General features: G+C 47.9%; 2 protein-coding genes across 2 annotated transcripts in view; one reads left to right on the top strand and one right to left on the bottom strand.

Moving 5' to 3' along the window:
- rbpjb (recombination signal binding protein for immunoglobulin kappa J region b) overlaps positions 1-9,594 on the top strand; it is a 12,139-nt gene extending 2,545 nt beyond the window's left edge. The window contains exons 2-10 of the mRNA XM_067261416.1: positions 2,742-2,837; positions 4,349-4,514; positions 4,683-4,857; positions 5,504-5,641; positions 6,096-6,208; positions 6,359-6,499; positions 6,626-6,781; positions 6,924-7,027; positions 9,166-9,594. Of these exons, the coding sequence (XP_067117517.1) occupies positions 2,749-2,837; positions 4,349-4,514; positions 4,683-4,857; positions 5,504-5,641; positions 6,096-6,208; positions 6,359-6,499; positions 6,626-6,781; positions 6,924-7,027; positions 9,166-9,499 (1,416 nt within the window). The 5' untranslated portion in view covers positions 2,742-2,748 and the 3' untranslated portion in view covers positions 9,500-9,594. The remainder of the gene's footprint in view (positions 1-2,741; positions 2,838-4,348; positions 4,515-4,682; positions 4,858-5,503; positions 5,642-6,095; positions 6,209-6,358; positions 6,500-6,625; positions 6,782-6,923; positions 7,028-9,165) is intronic.
- A 6,280-nt stretch (positions 9,595-15,874) lies between these two features.
- Positions 15,875-19,705, bottom strand: cckar (cholecystokinin A receptor). Its single transcript, XM_067261672.1, has 5 exons — positions 19,579-19,705; positions 18,446-18,697; positions 17,001-17,262; positions 16,664-16,791; positions 15,875-16,482 (listed from the first exon to the last, which is right to left on the bottom strand). Exons 1-5 carry the CDS (start codon positions 19,703-19,705, stop codon positions 15,875-15,877), a joined length of 1,377 nt encoding a protein of 458 aa, XP_067117773.1.
- Positions 19,706-20,391: the final 686 nt, after the last annotated feature.

The following is a 20,391-nucleotide window of genomic DNA, read 5'->3' as shown; positions in this document are numbered from 1 at the left end:
TCAGCCTACAGAGTGTGTGTGTGTGTGTGTGTGGGTATAACCTCGTATCTGTGAGTACACTATCCAGTGACGTGAGCACAGGTGTTCCTGCTGTGTGTGTGTGTGTGTGTGTGTGTGTGTGTGTGTGAACGCCGGGTGACCCCAATCTAGCGTGTTTACCCTCATCTGCGATGTGACACCTCGCCCTCCAGCTCCCAGCCTGAACACACGCACACGCTAATTACAAACAGCTTTGGGTGACGGCGAGCAGCGTCCCTCCCGGAGGCAGACCAGCGGAGCCACCAACGTGGCGCTCGTCCCCCCCCCCCCCGGTCGTCCTCCCCGGTCGGATCACGGTCGTTTGGTCTCTCCTGCAGGCGGGGAGAGAGGGGAGGCGGGGCTTCTCTCCGTGTTGTCTGTGACGTCACTCTCTCCACCGTGCCCGTGCGTGTGTACGTTTAGGCAAGGTCATTGGCAGTACCGGCGGTGTCCAATGACACGCGACACGGAGGCATGACATCACCACCACTGCACTTTTGGACTTAGCTCCCCCCCCCCCCCCCCCCCCCCCCCCTCTAATAACTCAGAGCTGCAAGATCCTGCGGGTGTGCCAGAGGTCAGCGCAAGTGTGCGTGTCTGTGTGTGTGCGTCTGTGTGTGTGTGTGTGTGCGTGTGTGTGTGTGTGTGTGTGCGTCTGTGTGTGTGTGTGTGTGCGTCTGTGTGTGTGTGTGTGCGTCTGTGTGTGTGTGTGTGTGTGTGTGTGTGCGTCTGTGTGTGTGTGTGTGTGTGTGTGTGTGCGTCTGTGTCTGTGTGTGTGTGTGTGTGTGCGTCTGTGTGTGTGCGTCTGTGTGTGTGTGTGTGTGCGTGTGTGTGTGTGTGTGTGTGTGTGTGTGTGCGTCTGTGTGTGTGTGTGTGTGCGTCTGTGTGTGTGTGTCTGTGTGCGTCTGTGTGTGTGTGCGTCTGTGTGTGTGTGTGTGTGTGTGTGCGTCTGTGTGTGTGTGTGTGTGCGTCTGTGTGTGTGTGCGTCTGTGTGTGTGTGTGTGTGTGTGTGTGAGGTGGCGGGCGTCCCCAGTCCTCGCTGTGTGGGCCACATCAGAGCCTGCAGTGCTGATGCGAGCGGACGATTCCAGCGGCCCTCGTTTTGAACTCGTTAAAAGCGATGAAAATCATCGGACTCGTCTCTCTCCCTGGCTCCTCCACCTCGGAGGGTTACTGAGTGTGCTCGCCCCCCCTCCTCCCCCCCCCTCCTCCCCCCCCCACTCCTTTCTTTCTCCCTTCTTTCCTGCCTCCCTCCTTTGCTCCCCCCCCCCCGCCCTCGTGTCTCAAGGGGCCCCCTTGCTTTCCATAACAATGGGCCGTCTAACCCGAGCGTGCGGCCCGCGTTTGCATGGTAGAGTGGAGCAGACTGGAGTGTGTGTGTGTGTGTGTGTGTGTGTGTGTGGTGTGTCACAGCGACTCCCTCTCTTGTGTTCCTGAGCCTTCAGAGCACCCTGGCGTGTCAGGTGTCGCTGACATCTGTGTAAATGGACTGCTTTGTGTGTGTGTGTGTGCGAGCGTGTAAGAGCGTGTAAGAGCGCATACGTCTTTGCGTGTGTGCGTGTTCTACCCGATACGAAGGCTCAGACCAGTGTAAGCTTGCCGTATGTTTGCGCGCACGCACACACCCACTTCAACACGAAAACTGTCCCACTACAGTGCGATGTTCCACAAACCCTCACATGGCAGGTTGCTTATTACCTAGAACGACTTGTCATGATGGGTTCTTTAACATCAAGACTGACATCCAATAATATTGGCCTCATCTGTCATGCTCTGTTAGTGGGGGGGTTCAGTGTTGCTTAGTTTACAGAAGTAATCCGAGTGCGGACCTTGCAACATTTTGACATGAGATGTGGATTCTTCAGTGGTGAGCTCAGTGGTTTGGTGTTTCTTTTCTCTCTCCCTCTCTGTCCTCTCTCTCTCTCTCTCTCTGTCCCTCTCTGTCCTCTCTCTCTCTCTCTCTCTCTCTCTCTCCCTCTCTGTCCTCTCTCTCTCCCTCTCTCTCTCTCTCTCTCTCTCTCTCTCTCTCTCTCTCTCTCTCTCTCTCTCTCCCCCCCCTCTCTCTCTCTGTCTCTGTCCTCTCTCTCTCTCCCTCTCTGTCCTCTCTCCCCCCTCTCTCTCTCTCCCCCCCCCCCCCCTCTCTCTCTCTCTCTCTCTGTCCTCTCTCTCTCTCCCCCCCCTCTCTCTCTCTCTCCACCTCTCTCTCTTGAACTGACTGCCAGTCTCTCTCTTGTCTCCCTCCCTCTCCGATCATTCCCTCCCTCCTGGTCAGCAGCGGTCCATCTAAGCCGCTCATTAACTGTTCAGATGACCCCCCCACACACACACACTCGTCCCCCCATCCCCCACCAAACTCAGCACAGCTGGAGAGAACATAGCTTTTGGCCCCGGCCGTGTCTGTGTGTATGCGTGCGTGCGTGTCCTAATGCCAGTTGGCCTGCCATCTACGCGTGCGTGTCAAAGTGTGTATTGGTCTCCGTTGGGACGTGCGTGCGTCTCAGGTCATGTGTTTCGGGGCGCGTACGCTCTTCGTGGCCACGCCACCGAGCACGCCAGAGGGTGGTCTGGTCCGAGCACGGGCCTGGTGTGTTCCCTCTCCTGGCCCTCTAGACGCGCAGCTCTCAGGACCCCGCTCCCGTCGGACCACCTCAGAGTGATCATGTGATTCACCTCCTTCTCTCTCTCCTCCTCTCCCCCCCCCCCCCCCTCCACCCCATCCACAGAGAAGCGATGAGGAATTACCTAAAGGAGAGGGGAGACCAGACGGTCCTCATCCTGCACGCGAAAGTCGCACAGAAATCCTACGGCAACGAGAAAAGGTGAGCAATGGGCCCCTCCTCCTCCGCCGGAACCCCCCGTCCTTCCAAGCACGTTCCCTAACCGTCAGCAGCCTGCGGAGGGGTTTAGACCATGCTTCCTGTGAAAATGTGGATCTGTCAACCCAAGAAGTGTGTGTGTTCCACCCCGTCTCTGAGAACAGAAGAGACGGAGCGGGGTATAGTGGAGGGGTGTATGGGGGTGGGGGGGGGGGGGGTGAAGGGTGTGCGAGGAATAGGAGAGGAGAGATCCTGGAGCCGACATGCTCAGGGGGAGCAGCGCCGCAGACGGCCGAAGGCACCCTGGATGAGATGAGCTCGGAGACGTTGCAGGGAGGCTGTGTGTGTGTGTGTGTGTGTGTGTGTGGGGGGCGGGGGGGTGTCGCGAGCTCGGCGCCAGACTGTCAAAAGCCATGTGAGGGTTGTGAGAGAGAGAGTGGGCAGGAAGAGTGAAAGCAGGGGGGGGGGAGGGAGGGAGGGAGGTTACTGCAAAAAGTCTCTCTCTTCTTCCCCATTCGCTGCCTTACCCTTTGCTTTCTATTTGAGGGAGATGAAAGCAGACATGGCCCTTGCACAGACAGACAGACACGCCTGGCATGAGATGTGTCATTTTCTGTCTCATCAGACAAGTGCCCACACACACACACACGCACACACACACACACTTGCACACAGGCAAGTTATGAGATAATCAACTTCTCCTTTCCCCCGTCATGTAACTCTGAATACGTCACTGCATGATTGGGTGACTTGATCTGGAAATGTGACATTTTTTCCCCTTCTTGGTTCGAGTGACAGACATGCAAAGTAGCAGTATTGGTTCACTGCTGTCAGACAGAACGAGGTGGTTGAGACTGAACATATTATCTGAAATCCAAAATGTTTTAGTTCTATTGGCTTTTCCCTGCTAATGTGTCAGTTTCGCCTGTAATCTGATACAGGCCTGCCATCTAGTGGCTGACGTAAGAACATGCACTGTCAAACATACTGTTAAAGGGACCTACAGGACATCTCTGTTTGTCAATTTTTTGGACTGTTGTCTTCCTCTGAGTTAACCATCGCTGGCAGTTTCAGGTGTGTGGATGACGTGTAGGGTTGTCCTACTGTCAAGGCGTGTGTGTGTGGGGTGGATGTGCTGTACTATAGTGTACATAATGTGTGAAAGGACTGTATCCTGTTTCTCCTGATTCCGTGTCCATCATACTAATGTGTGTCTGTGTCTCTCTCTCTGTGTGTGTGTCTGTGTCTCTCTGTGTGTGTGTGTGTCTGTGTCTCTCTGTGTGTGTGTGTGTCTGTGTCTCTCTGTGTGTGTGTGTGTCTGTGTCTCTGTGTGTGTGTGTCTGTGTCTCTGTGTGTGTGTGTCTCTCTCTCTCTGTCTGTGTGTGTGTGTGTGTGTTTGTCTATGTCTCTCTCTGTGTGCGTGTTTGTCTCTCTCTCTCTGTGTGTGTGCGTGTCTATGTCTCTCTCTGTTTGTGTGTGTGCGTGTGTGTGCATCTCTGTGTGTGTGTGTCTAGGTTCTTCTGCCCTCCTCCGTGCGTGTACCTGATGGGCAGCGGCTGGAAGAAAAAGAAGGACCAGATGGAGCGAGACGGCTGCTCGGAGCAGGAGTCCCAGCCCTGCGCCTTCATCGGGATCGGCAACAGTGACCAGGAGATGCAGCAGCTCAACCTGGAGGGAAAGGTAACACACACGCACTCCTTCACAGACATCATATCCTTACTCACACAAACTCACCTGGTCACAAATGATCTCGATTGACAATCCCCATACCAGGTGTCGAGTTACCAATCCATTCTAACTACTGTTCCTTACTGCCCGCCCCCCCCCCCCCCCCCCCCCCCCCTCCAGAACTATTGCACGGCCAAAACCTTGTACATATCAGACTCCGACAAGAGAAAGCACTTCATGCTGTCCGTCAAGATGTTCTACGGCAACAGCGCGGACATCGGCGTCTTCCTCAGCAAGAGGATCAAAGTGATCTCCAAGCCCTCCAAGAAGAAGCAGTCGCTCAAGAACGCCGACCGTGAGTTCCCGGCGCGAGGAGCCCCCCGGGTCATCGGGTTTTTCTAGAACCTCCTTTCTAGCTCTTTCCCTTTTTCTGCCCGGTAAAGGCTGCATTGTTGACGTGTCTGGACCATCTTTTGAACCTAACCCTGCTTAAAAAGGCGTCTTTCCCCAACTGCTACTATTATGTTACTGTTACTTTTTGTGTTTACGTTCTTGGCTTTATCTCTGTGTTTGTGACAGGGTTAGACTGTCAGGAACTTCCTGGTCATTGCGATGGCCTTTTCCACAGCTAGGAGGCACTGTTGGTTAGTTTCTCCACCCGTTGGCAACAGTGGCATGAAAGCCGCCCCTATCCTGTCTATATTTGTTTTGGATGCTATTTTCTGCCCTCCTATCACAGGGATATCGGTCGTTTACCGGACGCGCAAGCTCGGGTTGTTGTGTGACCGCCTGTGTTTGTTCCAAGCTGAGGAAACATCAGCGCTTTGCAGAGCACACAGTGCATTGAGCGGACAATGATCAATTAGGGTCATTTTGGAAGCGGATGATTTAAGATGTCTAATTTTAGGGCACCGTTGATGTCCGTTTTTTCCCCTTTGTCGTTTTCAACGAAGTCCAAACGTTCTCCTTCCTTCCTCCCCCGTCTGCCTCTCTGCCTCCAGTGTGTATCGCGTCTGGGACCAAGGTGGCACTGTTCAACCGGTTGCGCTCCCAAACAGTCAGCACACGCTACCTTCACGTGGAGGGGGGAAACTTCCACGCCAGCTCTCAGCAATGGGGTGCTTTCTACATCCACCTGTGTGAGTGCCCCCGGAGACGTATATACACTCACACACACCGTCTCGCCCCCTCTCTCTTTGTTATGATGTCCGTGTCTAGGGTTGGGTGTCGTTTGGGTTTTTTCACGACACACCGGGCTTTGGTAACCAACCCTGTCATAGACAGGATGTGTCTATGTGCGGGGTTGGCACATACAAACACAACCGGGTTTCAGGATGTTCAGCCGGTATCACCAGTGGTTGTCCGGCAGACGAAAATATCAACGGCCAAAATGCCCAGTGGGGAAATATGTTAATAACAAAATAAATTCCTTCATAGCATATTAAATAGCCTAGTTTTTTTGTGATTCAAGTTTGCCAAGACAACTTGAATATAAACGTATATCATGCAACAGCTTTGCCTCTGCTGTGACGACAATGACAATGCCCCCCCTCCACCACTCTCCACTCCCCCCCCCCCCCCCCACACACACAGTGGATGACGAGGAGTCAGAAGGAGAGGAGTTCACTGTGAGGGACGGCTACATCCACTACGGCCAGACTGTGAAGCTGGTGTGCTCAGTCACAGGCATGGCCCTGCCCAGATTGGTAACTAGTGACACCTCATACCTGCCTCGTGTTCTCCCTCTCCCTTTGCTTCCATTTACATTTGATTCACTTGGCAGATGCTTTCATGTATGGTGTTTTCACTGTCCCCCTGTCTCTCGCCCTCCCTCCCTCCCTCCCTCCTTCCTCCAGATCATTCGCAAGGTGGACAAGCAGACCGCCCTGCTGGATGCAGACGACCCCGTGTCCCAGCTCCACAAGTGTGCCTTCTACCTGAAGGACACGGAGCGCATGTACCTGTGCCTTTCCCAAGAGAGGATCATCCAGTTTCAAGTAAGGGCCCCGCATACACTTATCAAACGTGGGGACATAACCACCCCCCCCATCCAGCGGACCAGTGTCACGGCACTCTGGAGGTTTGTAGTGACCTTGTGTGACTAAATGTCCCCCCTCCTCCAGGCCACTCCATGCCCAAAGGAACCAAACAAGGAGATGATCAACGACGGGGCCTCCTGGACAATCATCAGCACGGACAAGGCTGAATACACCTTCTACGAGGGCATGGGCCCTGTCCACTCGCCTGTCACCCCCGTGCCTGTGGTGGAGAGCTTACAGGTGAGACACCCAGAGAGACGCCCGACCGATAAGGCCACGTCAAGTGGGATATCCGTCTCTGCGGTCCCAAACATGCCCGCTCCTGCGGTACCATTGCTCACACGCTCTGTTTACCCTGGTGTGTGTGTGTGTGTGTGTGTAGCTCAACGGTGGAGGAGACGTAGCCATGCTGGAGCTGACGGGACAGAACTTCACTCCAAATCTGCGGGTCTGGTTCGGAGACGTGGAGGCAGAGACCATGTACAGGTCCGACACGCCACCTTGTCTTACCTTGTCCCAGTGCCACCTTGTCTTACCTTGTCCTAGTGCCGCCTTGTCTTACCTTGTCCCAGTGCCACCTTGTCTTACCTTGTCCTAGTGCCACCTTGTCTTACCTAGTCCTAGTGCCACCTTGTCTTACCTTGTCCCAGTGCCACCTTGTCTTACCTTGTCCCAGTGCCACCTTGTCTTACCTTGTCCCAGTGCCACCTTGTCTTACCTTGTCCTAGTGCCACCTTGTCTTACCTAGTCCTAGTGCCACCTTGTCTTACCTTGTCCCAGTGCCACCTTGTCTTACCTTGTCCCAGTGCCACCTTGTCTTACCTTGTCCCAGTGCCACCTTGTCTTACCTTGTCCTAGTGCCACCTTGTCTTACCTAGTCCTAGTGCCACCTTGTCTTACCTTGTCCTAGTGCCACCTTGTCTTACCTTGTCCCAGTGCCACCTTGTCTTACCTTGTCCTAGTGCCACCTTGTCTTACCTTGTCCTAGTGCCACCTTGTCTTACCTTGTCCTAGTGCCACCTTGTCTTACCTTGTCCCAGTGCCACCTTGTCTTACCTTGTCCTAGTGCCACCTTGTCTTACCTTGTCCCAGTGCCACCTTGTCTTACCTTGTCCTAGCGCCAGCTGCGTCATCGCCGGCTCCCGGGTTCTGTTAGATTGCAGAGACACGCTGAGTTCTTTCAGCCGGGTGATGTGTGAGGGGTTTCTTGCGTGCATTGTGAGTCACAAATCATCCCACAGCCTCTCAATTGGATTCATATCCAGGCTTCATCTGTCCAGAGCACGTTGTTCCAGAAGTCCTGGGTTTTGTCGAGGTGTTCTCTGGCAAAACTTAAGTCATGTCCTTTTTGTTTTGGGTTTTCACCTCAAACTTGGACTGTATTTTTCTGATGGTAGATGCATGTACTTTTGAGATCAAGTGTCGCAAGAGCTACCATGTTGGTACTGTGATTGTTGACTTTAAGCATATTTCAGTCTGAACTTGCTTGTTCATGTTGGCAGTTGTTTTAAATGTTCTCCACTCCCCCCCAAAAAAAATCCAGACATTTGAAGGGCTTATTTGAAATGGTTTGCAGATCTTTAAATCCCTTTCCCAGACTCAGATGCATCTATAACCTTCTTTTTGAAGGCCTCCCAGGACTCTTGATCTCCCCGTTCTGATACGACTTACTTCAACAATCATGAGCAAACCAAACTACTAAATGTCCGAGGTTTTAATAAGACAGGCTCCTCCAACATCATGTCTAATGATCTTCTAATATTTTGCACCTGAAGTGGTGCACCTTATTCAAATTTTAGGCATGTTAAGTAGCAATAAATGGGAGGGGTTTGTCACACGAAAAGGGTTGAAAAAGTGATGATGTTATTGGGTTTAATTTAGTTTATGAGCTCCAAGTCTCCATATTGTTAGAATGAAGATCAAATTGTTGATGTTAATATGTTTGAATATGTAAACATACATGACTGAATGTTTCACAACATCCTTAGCTCCATGTTTCCCTCTGTGGATGAAGATGGCCTTTAAAATATGCAGTCAACTCAACTCAGGGAGAAATCCCAACCCGTTCTGTCGAGCTGTCGAAAGCGCTTTGCCGCCTGGCCTTGCAGCCAGGTTTCCAGAGTGGGGTTTGCAAAGCTACTTCCAGACAGGTGGGCTTTGTGCCGAGAGAACTACATCTCCCGTGTTAAATAGTGGCTGAGGTACATTTGCCCCAAAAAGGTTGCTGGACGGATGAAAGACCTCGAACGTCTACCGTTTTAATAAACAGGAGCTCTGAGGTGCCGAAGTCCATGGTTGTAAACGTTCACGGGATAAAACTGTGACTGAAATGTTGAAGTGGTTGTCGCCTGCAAGTCTGTCTTAAGTGCTCCTAATGTTGCCTGTAAGGGTTTGTTATGTCACTGGGATTCTTAAAGGACTTTTAATGGGTGTGCGTTTGTTACAAGTTAGTTCAATGACTAGAAAACCTTTGTGTAAAAGGTTTTTGATTCAGGTTTCTGTCGGCGGCCTTTAAGGACTGAGGAAATATATGTTAAAGGAATAGAGGGTATGGAAATGAGTACATAATTCGTCGACTTGTATTACTTCTTAATCGAGTATCTCCTCCATGTCCGCCTGTGCAGGTGTGCTGAGAGCATGCTGTGTGTGGTGCCCGACATCTCAGCCTTCCGCGAGGGTTGGCGCTGGGTGCGCCAGCCGGTCCAGGTGCCCGTCACGCTGGTGAGGAACGACGGCATCATCTACTCCACGACGTTGACCTTCACCTACACCCCGGAGCCCGGGCCGCGGCCGCACTGCAACGCGGCGGGCGCCATCCTCCGGTCGGGGAACGCCAGCCTGCTAGCGGCGAGTAACAGCCAGGCTAACGAGGCCAACTCAGGAGGCTACGGAGGCCCCAACAGCGCCGCCAACCCAGGGGTCACATCCTCGTCTACGGCGGCCGCCGTGGTCTCCTAACACGCACACGCGTGTGACATACGCCCCGGAGAGCAAAACATACCACATTAGGGGGGGGGGGGGGGGGGGGGGGAGAAAAAGACTACATTTGAAAACACAAACTGACTCGCTCTTTCACAAAAAAAAAAAAATGCTGCATATTAATTTTTGATTCAAAAGAACCTGGAATGGAAAAAAAAAAAAAAGTCAGAGAAAGAAGAGGAGTTTTCAATGACGAACAACTTAAAACAAACAAAAGAAAACTCATTCATCCCACGAAAAAGAGAAATTGTGCTCCTCATCCCCCTCTTGTGGTTTAAAGGGACATGCCTCTTTGGTGCTAGAGGTGGAGCCAAGGAATAGGGAGTTCCTATTGGCTCAGACCCTCAGCATGTTTAAAGGCCGTGAGAATGGAAACCACAACAACAATACATCCGCCATGTGTATAACTTTGTTTAAAGAAAAGTCTATTTTTCTTGCGCGCCCATCTCCCCATTTTGCCCCCTTCTCCCCTATTTTTCTTTGTCATGTCATGTTAGTTTGTGTTTGTTTCTGTACAGGGGCGCGATGTGTTGTTGTTAGAGGGGTAAGGACGCCAAGGGACAGAGATGAAAACCGGGATTACCGTAACATAGTTTTTATGGACCAAGGATCTTGTATAAGCTTTAGTAAAGGTACATTTTCTCCATACCTTTTTTGTATTAAACATATAGTACACTTTTGTTACCAAATATTTTCTATTCTTCCTCTGAGCTTGGACTTTTTTTGCGGTCCAAACCCTGACCTGGCTTGTGTATAATAGCAACATTACTTCCTTTTTCTCTGACAAAAATGCCTGCTTTTTTAAATTATCTTTTGACGGAAACTCTTCATTTTTGATACTTTGCTTCTTTCTCTGAGAAAAAAATAAGTCTGGGGATTTTTTTATTTTTTTTATTTTTACATAATCAAAACGTTTTTTTGGGGGGTTTCTGTTTAGGGAATAACCTCAGAGGGTCTAATTTTCTTTATGATTGGTTTTTATGAAGTCTTTAAAAAGAAAAAAAGCTTTAAGCAATGCCTCTGCCTTGCCTGCAATACTCTAGGTACACTACCATCCCCTCATGGGGAAGTAGGGCCTTCCGTGTGTCTGTACATCTCACGCAGAGCCATAGCAACGCCTACAGAATTCGTATGTTCATTTCAAGAAAGAAAGGAGAAAAAAAACATACAGGCAGTTATATAAATTGTAAATTTTTACATCAATGTAAAACAAGCCTAGTCATTGAATTCAAGATGATAGCCTTAGTACTGTATCTTACTGTGCGCACAGTCAAAGAAAGTCCTGTCACATATCCAAATGTTGAAATCATGTAGTGTGTTCGTTGCCACTCAAGTATAAGATGAGTTTTAATATCCGTCAGCCAGTATACCATCCTACCAGGCTTAGGTGTCTTCCAGTGAGTCGTTAATAAAAGTGGCATTTAACTTCCATGGTTTTACAGAAGAAGAAAAACAAAAACAGTCATACCACGCAACGATGTGTTTGAGACACTTCCAATTGAATGTGGCCTTATCACTATCTTAAATATCAAAGAGCCTCTCACCTTTCCAACGGTCTTCTCACTTTGTGTACTGTCAGCTCGGAAATGCTAAGAAACTGAATCCGTCTGTCACCTCTCTGCACATGGCAGGGGGCTTGTGTCTCGGGGCCATTACCCAGACAACCACACGCCGTCATTGTCCACGAATAGAAAATAATGTCGTCATATTATCAGCCTTCTGAAGGATCTGTTGGCCTTTAAAAAAAAAAGAAGAAAATAACTAAAGAGTTTGAAAATACCGAAAAAAGAACACTTGCTAGCGGTTTTGTACCTTGCGGTATCCAGCTTCCTCCATTTTGGACCCATGGTTGTTGAGCTCTGCTGGGGGCCTTGGAGCCTGTCACATGTCCTGTGGTATTCACTTCCTGCAACACTTTGATTTACATTGTAAACTCACAGTCTGAAAGTAGCTGCACTCAAGTCACCCATGTAAATGTACTCTGTGTATGTATGGTGATCATGTCTCCTGTAGAATTATAAGGCCTTCTAGATGTGTGTGTGTGTGTGTGTGTGCGTCGAAGATGTGTACTTTCCAGAATGTACAGCAATATTGTACAGGTTGTGTTTTGTCTGTTCTTGGGTTCTGTCTGCCTGACCACTAGTTCACCAGCTTGCGTAAGTGTGCTAGCGAATGAGTGCTATAGTGTGATTGTGTATGAGAGTGTGTATGTGTGTGTGTTTGTTGATTTTGCTTCCTTGTATTGGCGTTCTAATGGAACAATGAGTCAGACTCGCTCCATTTCAAACATCCATTCGTGTCCAGAACAATCAGTGCTCTTTTAAAGATGGACTTGGGATTCATTTGCGCCGTCTTCCGATCCAAATACTGAAACGACTCACTCTTACTTCTCTGATAAATGTGGACAAACAAATTGATACTAGGCAATACGTTGATCATAGTATTACAGTAAACTGTACAAACTTCTGGGAAGAACTATGACGCTGTAACTTGAATGTCTGAATGATGAAGTAATTTCACCCTCAGTCACACAAACCCTTACTTACTCACATCCCTTTAAACGGGGAAAGAAAACAAGTGCTCAATTTGTCCCCCAAAAATAATACTTTTAGGGATGCTTTTTAATATATAACCCTCATGTAATTTTTTTGTTTGTGTGCCCATATTGTCAACTATTGATGTAATCTTTATACAGTGTAATATTGTTATTTTAAATTATTTGGTATAAAAGTTTTCCCCTTTTTGTTTTATTCTATGTCAAAGAAATAAGTGCATTATTGCCCAACGCTGCCTCGCTTTGGCCTGGGAGTGTTTTGTCAAAAGGCTACTGTATTGTTATCAAGGAATAGGTGCTCTCAACCTAAATTGCATAGCTTGTAGCATCGTATCAAGAAAAGCTGCATCACCATCTACATGGCGAAAGTAGAAGATCGATTTTTTACACCATGAATAGAAAGCCTTTCGAAACCCTTTACTCTGTTCCTTCGTCAATAAGGTTGTCACCAAATCTCTGAGTTAACTCAGTGTTTTCTTTTCTAAATTCTTGCTGATGTCAGTTTTAGCTGGTAGGAATGAGCTCGGAAGTTTTCAGTTTGGGTTCAGTGGCCTCCTTGGCCTGAGGTGTTACCCACCTCCTCCTGGTTCTTCTTTTAAAATGTTGTTTACACGTTCAGTAGCCTCTCTCTCCTCCTCTCGCTCTGCTCATCACCGACTCACGGGTTGTGCAAGTCTAGAACGAGTAGCTCTGCGGCGTCAAGTAAACAGTTGAAGGGTGATGGGTAGTTGCTACCTTCAAGAGTTTCGGGCTGTTTACGTGTACTCGGTTTGGCGGGAGAGGATTATGGGTAATTGAGGCTGCAAGTGAGGCACCAGCGTTCCTCATCTTCATGTTTCACTGAATTAAAAGAGGGATGGCGAGAGGAACAATGTTACAAGGCCTTCTTTTAAACAAGCTGTATTAACGTGGCCACCTAGCTTGGTTACCGTCTCACATATGCTTTCTGCAAATACTGTACACTTAACAAACCAATTTTCACTTATTTGTCTGGTCATAACGTCCTGTTTTGTTTTTCCGAAAGCAGCTTTTTTTGGGGGTTGTTGTCGTAATGAGCTCTGAACAATGTATGTATCCTCTAATATGCCAAATGTCTTTTATAACGTAGAGTTTTCATGCACTGCTAAACGAAAACGGACAGGGGGGGAGGCAGCTTTAAATAAATGAAGAGATGTGTGAGGAGGCCTCTGTCGCGCTCAGCCTCGCTGTTGAAGACGACCGGCTGGCTGCTTTACAGAGCGCTAACCCTTATCTCGCACACTTTTTTTTTCTTTTCTTCTCTCTTTCTCTTCTCTCTGTACGTTTTGGACTTCTTCTTTGGTGTCCTTTGCTCTCGCAAAATGGATTTTCTATTCTCGTTTCCTCACCTCCTGGCTCTCACTCTCTCTTTCCTTCTCTCTCACTCGGTCTCTCCGTCAGTGTATTGTTCTAGTCATGATGAACAGAGGTGTCAATGTGGTAGTATACTCAGTGCTCAGATGGCTGCTGATGGTAGATACCTGTGCAGTTTGTAACATTTAGCAATAACGTGAAACAAGGGGTTTTTTTTTTTTTTTTTTTGATAACATGATAGATTGTTTGTTTTTTGTACATATTGCAGTTTCAGTTCATGCTCAATTCCTTATGTCATTAAAGAAAAAAAACAATGAAAAAAAAACTTGCAATATTGGCATAAAAAAAAAATCAAGAATAAAAAAGTGATCTTAACTCTTGCTTTGTCATCATCATTATTGAGTTGAGCTGTTGTTGGGCCAAAGTTTAACAGTGAAACTGTTCTCATGTTACTTATGTTCTAACCCTTGAAGATAAACGGGTGGCGTTGCAATAAGAGTAGAAGACTAGAAACTTTAATAACATTCGAAATTGAACTTCAAGTTCAAGAAAAATACTGTATAGCTTCATGCTTCATAACCATTAGAATTCTGCATGGTGTGAATGATGAAGGCTGGTGGGGTACAGGGATTCATCCAAGCCCAAACAGAGCTGCCACCCCAGGGCAGAGATCCAGCAAAGCCTCCTCCCTGTCTGGAGGTAATCCCTCTCCTTCAGATGCTCTGGGTTTAAGCTGCTAAAAGCTGAAAGCCACTCAGAAAAAGTTCCTCTCCTCACACACTGACTCATCCAGGTCTCTATTTGGACAACCTGATGTTGGTTTAAGTGGTGGATATTGGACATCCATTTAGATGGTTTAACCAGACTAATCCGGTTTGTTTTTAACCGGTACTATCCTACTGTCAAAATCATCCACAAATAACCGAATCCGGCCTCAATAATCAATCTTCATTATGTCTGAATGTTATGGATCATGTGCTAATGTTACATTAAATCATCCCATGATTTAATGTACAAGGCATGGGTGCAACTAGACAATGTAAATGAAGGCTTTAGTGACGTGAAAGCTTGTGCTGTCTTCACACTTCTTAGACTGTAGCTCATCTGTTAGGACCCCAACTTTGATGGTGGAGGTGTGGGAGGGACACAATGACTATAATGAAAGACGTTTTGACAGTAACATATTTAGACTTTTATTATCATTCCGTTTCCTTTATGGATACATATTCAATCCAAGTAGATAACAGCAAGCTGTGACATAAACCAGACAATTACATTGTAATGTCTAAGAAAAACTCAAATGGAAATCGGGACAAAAAAACCAAATTGCTACATTTGCGCTACAGTATTTTATAACTAAAGTCAACAAACAGCAGGTGTGATTGACAGTTGCTGCCGGGATCTTGTCCTTTGAAGACAGCCAGGCAGGTGTCAAAGGTCCCACGCCATGATAAGATCATGTCATGCATAGTACACAAGTGTGGTAATCACACAAAAAGTACACAAAGACTATGTCAAGGACAAAAACACAGCACTGTTTGGGTTCTTACAACATTTAGGGCACGATGTTCAAGTAGAAACATAATAAACACCAGTGGGGGGAATGCAATGAATCGGCAGCAATTTACATAGTTCTGTGCGTTGTAAAAGATAGGCAAAGGGAGAGACTTTTCTTCATTTTACAAATGAAGAAGTAGGTTGCAAGTTTCGCAGTTGCAGAGTGGCCTCTAAGGCTTTGGGAACAATGTGTCCAGATTCAGAATGTAGAGGGTTATGAAGTGCTGCGAACGGTATTCCACTCCCTCTACACAAAGCAGTTCTTCAGCTAGTGTGGCTTGGAGATCTTACAAGGCGCTGAAAGCATTGCTGGGGCGTTTTCTAGGGTTGCCTGGACAGCATCACACCTAAGATGGCTGGGTGCTGTTTCGGAGGGGGGGGGGGGGGGGTCTTGTGATTTTACATAAACAGGGATAGTGAGGAGTGCTTGGGGAGAAGGTTGGGGTGCGGGTGGGAATTGCTAAGGTGGGTCTGTAAAAAGCACTGAATATTCACTATCGTCTCTGACAACGTGATCTGCAGTGCCCTCTCCTCACCACCCTACCCCACTAAAGCAGCACGCGGAGCTTAGCAGTCAGCTTCGAGGACCTTACATCATAACAAGCTCATAGCAGCATGTGCCACTGTCTCTCCGCGCGCTTCACTCACCAATGTCCAAATGTTCTCCGCAATGTAAACATCACGCTTCGACTCGTCACTAACGAGTCAACAGGGAGAGAGAGAGTCTGTCGGGTTCCTGAGCCGGGCTCTTCGTCTTTCCCCTCTCAGAGTCCAGGCGAAGCGACGATAAAGGGGGAGAAAGCAGAGACCTCAGAGTGGAAAGCTTGCTAGACGGTGAAGGAACACCTCTTTGTCTCCACACCCTGGCGACTCACTCCCGATGGGCTGTCGGCGGCGGTGGGGGGGGGGAGCTAAGCTTGGGCGGATCCACGGACGCTGCTGTAAGTGAAGCGGGTGCTGCCGGCACCGGGCGGAACTTGGCCGTTCTCCGCCCCGCTCCTGCTCCCCCCCTTCCCCCCCAGTCCCCACCACCTTCCGCCTCTCCCCATCCCGCCCAGCCCTCCCCTCTCCAACGCGGCCCCCCTCCGGGACGGACACCTGCAGCAGGCGAACGTGGAGAGAATCCCCTGGCGGAAACGTTTGTTCATGAAGCAGTAGATGATGGGGTTGACGCAGGCGGAGGTGTAGGACAGCAGGTGGATGAAGGAGATGGGGGTGCCCGAGAGGAGGCGGTCGGCCGAGCGCCGGTCGAAGGCCCGCCAGGCGTTGACGGCGAAGATGGGCATCCAGCAGAGGAAGAACAGGCAGACGATGACCAGCAGCATCCGGACCACCCGCTTTTTGGCCATCAGGTTGGAGGCGGAGCTGTTGCTGCAGACTCGGCTGAGCTTGGCCTTGGTGCTGACGGTGGAGACGAGGCTCTGCTGGTGCGCGAGCTCCGCCTTCTTCTTCTTGCTGGGCTGGAGGTAGCAGCCATCGCTGTCACCTGGTTTGACGCTGCTCGTACTGGACTGGCGTTCTGTCGAAAAATATCCACATTGTGGTGACTTGTTCTGAATCATGTCATGCGAGTGATGTGGGGAAATGGAACGTCGGACGAAGGTCATGCAGGCAGCATCACAATGTTTTCAGTGATGCAAATGTTTCGATAGGCGGGATTGGAGAGTTTTAAAATGGCAGTTAAGCCGTTTCATATTCACCCCGGCTCGGTTTGCGGTTGGTCGTCTCAACCTTGATGCCCCTGTAGAGCTCCAGGGAGATGAGTCCATACGCTGTCATCATCACGATGCCCGGGATCAGGAAGAGCAGCAGCAACAGTGACACGTACCTGACGGGACAACAGGACATTCTGATTGGTCAACAGCTGCCAAGTCTGATGGGTGAGTGTGGACTTTATGGTATAGAGTTTGTTATAATCATACTGTACGCTTCAGAAGAGACTTTCTACTCATTTAACTATAGCTCTTCACACAATATGTCTTGACACAGACGGAATAACTCTCTACAAGGTCCCAAATGACACTAGCTTTCTCTAACCAGGACTGTTGGATGACATCACTGGGCCACACCAGTCGACACATGTTGCCGGTGCTGTTGTTGATGCGGGTGAAGGGCACAAGCTTGCTGGAGATGGGATAGGGCAGCATCAGTAGGAAGGCCACCACCCAGGTGGCCGAGATGACCTTGGCGGCGTGGGACTTGGTCTGCCAGGTGCGTGAGGTCAGCGGGTTACAGATGGCGCTGTAGCGCTCCAGGGAGATGGCCACCAGGTTAAATGTAGACACGGTCACGGAGACACCTGATTGGAGGAAACGGGAAAGTGGTTCCATATGAAGTTTTGATATAATCTCCATTACATATACAGTGTATACAGTATATGTAAAAGTATTGACATTTTATGCTAAATTCCCATGAGTATAATATACTCTACACATGCGAAAGATTATACATACAGCTGCCCACGATTTTTATTTGAATACCTTTCAGGGTGTAATATAACCTTGTGAAATGGCTATTGTAATGATTTTTATGCCCTTGTCATCTGGTTTAGTAGAATACTTGGTCTGTGACATTTTAACTGCTTGCTACTTTGGAGTTTACAATCGAGCGGGGACAGAGGTACGACTCAACACTTCAGGATTATCAACAGTACGATCTGTTACCGTGGGACGCAAACAAAGTCACACGGTGATACTAATAACATGAACTATAAATACACTGTGCTATCAGGGGAAGCGATCCAGAGGGATGTACACATAAGAAAGTTACACGCGGAGACTGATTATGCCACCACTGCATCTGACAGTGTCACAGTCCTTGTGTCCATCCATAGGTTCATATCGGGTAAGTGAAATGTAAAAGACGCACACATTTCGCAGTGACTCTCAAGATTTAAGAGTGCCACGACATTTAGTCAGGGATAAACGCCCTCTAACGAGGGGGGGACGAATACATTAGCACTGTACAACCAAAGTTGTTTGAATGGATTACTTTTATTCAGCCCTTTTACTCCATGTTTTTGGAACCTATCTGTAATTCTATCTGTAACCTGCAGCTTATTCTTCCAAGTAAATAGATCCTTAATAGGGAGGCGATTGGAGTAGCCTCCCGGCTACAGGACCAGGGAACTCAGCCATGTTTGTCATGGCAAAGATGACTTTATTTGGAGTCTGTCACCACAGCCCGCATGGGGTTCTGGAGCCAAATGGAGGGATCTGGCCTCTTTAGTTTTCAAAGGCATTCATGTTTTCTTGTGTTTCTGGTTGTGTTATTAATGAGGGATCCAAAGGGAACAAACCAACCAAGCATGTGTGGACAGAGGGACAAAAACAGCATTTGTGTCACGGCACGCACTGTCCCTACAACTGCGACCTTCGCTTGTCAAAGATATGTCTGCACTGCGTCGCAAGCTGGTCCTTCCACCCGAGCGGCCAAGAGTCAACCCGCGTCTAGAGGTCACGACCTTAAGGAGCTCCACTCACCCATGAAGTACATGACCACCTTACAGATGCCACTGCCGAAGACAAAGTCCTTCATGAGGTTGGGGATCAGGGTGAAGGGGATGCAGAAGAGGCAGAGCATCAGGTCGCTGGCGGCCAGGGACAGCAGGAACAGGTTGGTGACGGTTCGCATGCGGCGGTTCCGGACCAGCACGGCGATGACGAGGCTGTTGCCCAGGACGCACAGGAGGAAGATGAGGCTGTAGAGGAAGATGCGTACCGTCTGGTCTATGTCTGGGAGAGAGGGACGACCAAGAGTGGGTGAAGAGAACGAGAGAGAGAGTGCACTTCATCTGTTCACCTCAACTAGCTTACAGATTTCCATACCCACCTCATATTATCACTAGAGTTTATCAATGTTTGTTCATTTAGCTATTTAGTATTTTCCAGGTCAGTGACAATCAGGTCAGTGACAATCCATACGTCCACAAGAATAGACATATTATACATTACGTAATATTATATTTTAATATTATTAGAGCCTACCATTCCTCCTTAATTTAAAACTAATTTTAATTTCTATTTATAATTCAATGGGTCATTGTCAGGGAAACATTTCAACCATGAAGGGAGCAAGACATTATTTGAATATATTCTGCTCGAATGCATGTCTCAAAGGATATTGCATTGCTTTGTGTAAACCAATTTTGCGAATGAACTGTAATCAATTCACCAACGTATCTCAGTATCTCGTTCTAAACACACAATGAGGCTGGATTTTCGTGTCTGAATGTAAGCTATTGAAGTAGAACATCATGCGACAGTTTTGAGAAAGTACACAGTATTATTATTTTTTTGAATGATTGTCATATGCCAATTGGCTACAGGATCTGTTGTTTACTGTCAACATTTCATTTTAAACTAATTGATTATATTAAAACCTATAGAGCACATGTGCAGTTGATAGCGCGCATTGTATTGACCTCAGCGCAGGGATGGCCATGTATTCTCTACACCTACCAATTATATTTCAAAATCCTGCATTAATCAAGGCCCATTCCATCGGTATACGAAATACAAAATACAAAATGATGACCCTTGGAAAAAGTAACATACATTACTTTCCCCAAGAAATGCTTAAATATCCAACTACTCGAGGTCAAACTGTGGCTTACCTTTCGGCTCTGGAGTAGTGTAATTTTCATTTTCGCACTCTGAGACATTTTTTATTCCAAAATCGCATAATATCTTATACAGATTGGTGGAGTTTATGAGCATTTCATGTAAAGTGAATGTCTCCATTTTGTCCTTCTTCGCTTAGCCTACTTGTACAGTACCCTATTGCAAAAATTCGGATAAGAAACACTCTAAAACAGTTCTAATTGTAACATTTTGACTTAGTCTGGCACATAAAAACATATCTTTGTTCCGAAAAACTTTAGACGACCTTATTCCGTTTCATATTCAATTATCCAACAATCAAATGCATTGACTGCAGAACAAATAAAAAAAAAACATCTGCTCTGTTGGTGCCTTTAGACTGTTGCGCCTCTGAGGACGGTTGCTTTAGTTCTTGAGAAATAGTCCAGTTGCGCGTGGATGCGAGTTGTACTTAAATGGGACCCCGCCTTTCCAGTGAGCACAATGAGAAGTGCAACCCTATTCTAAACAGTCTGGTCAAAGGCATGTTGCTTGTGTTGAATCTGTTTAACATTAAAACGAATGTATAGCAGTTCAAAAAGAGCAAATGTTCATAAACAATAGTTTATGTCCTTGTTTTGATAACGTATAACATACTGTTTTGTAAATCATGTCAGTAGCTTGCAAATGACAAAAACCATTCACTTGCAGTATGCCTGTGTGTCCTAATTGATTTTGTTTTGTCAGAGATAAAACGCTATCATTATGGAAAAGACTGAGTTCCTGCATTGTACGTCATGGTTTGAGGGGGCATCCTGTGCGCATGCTGCTACCGTGATTACTTAGGC

Source organism: Osmerus mordax, chromosome 23, assembly GCF_038355195.1.
Source record: "Osmerus mordax isolate fOsmMor3 chromosome 23, fOsmMor3.pri, whole genome shotgun sequence".
NCBI classification, from domain to species: domain Eukaryota; kingdom Metazoa; phylum Chordata; class Actinopteri; order Osmeriformes; family Osmeridae; genus Osmerus; species Osmerus mordax.
This window is presented reverse-complemented; position numbering and strand designations above follow the sequence as displayed.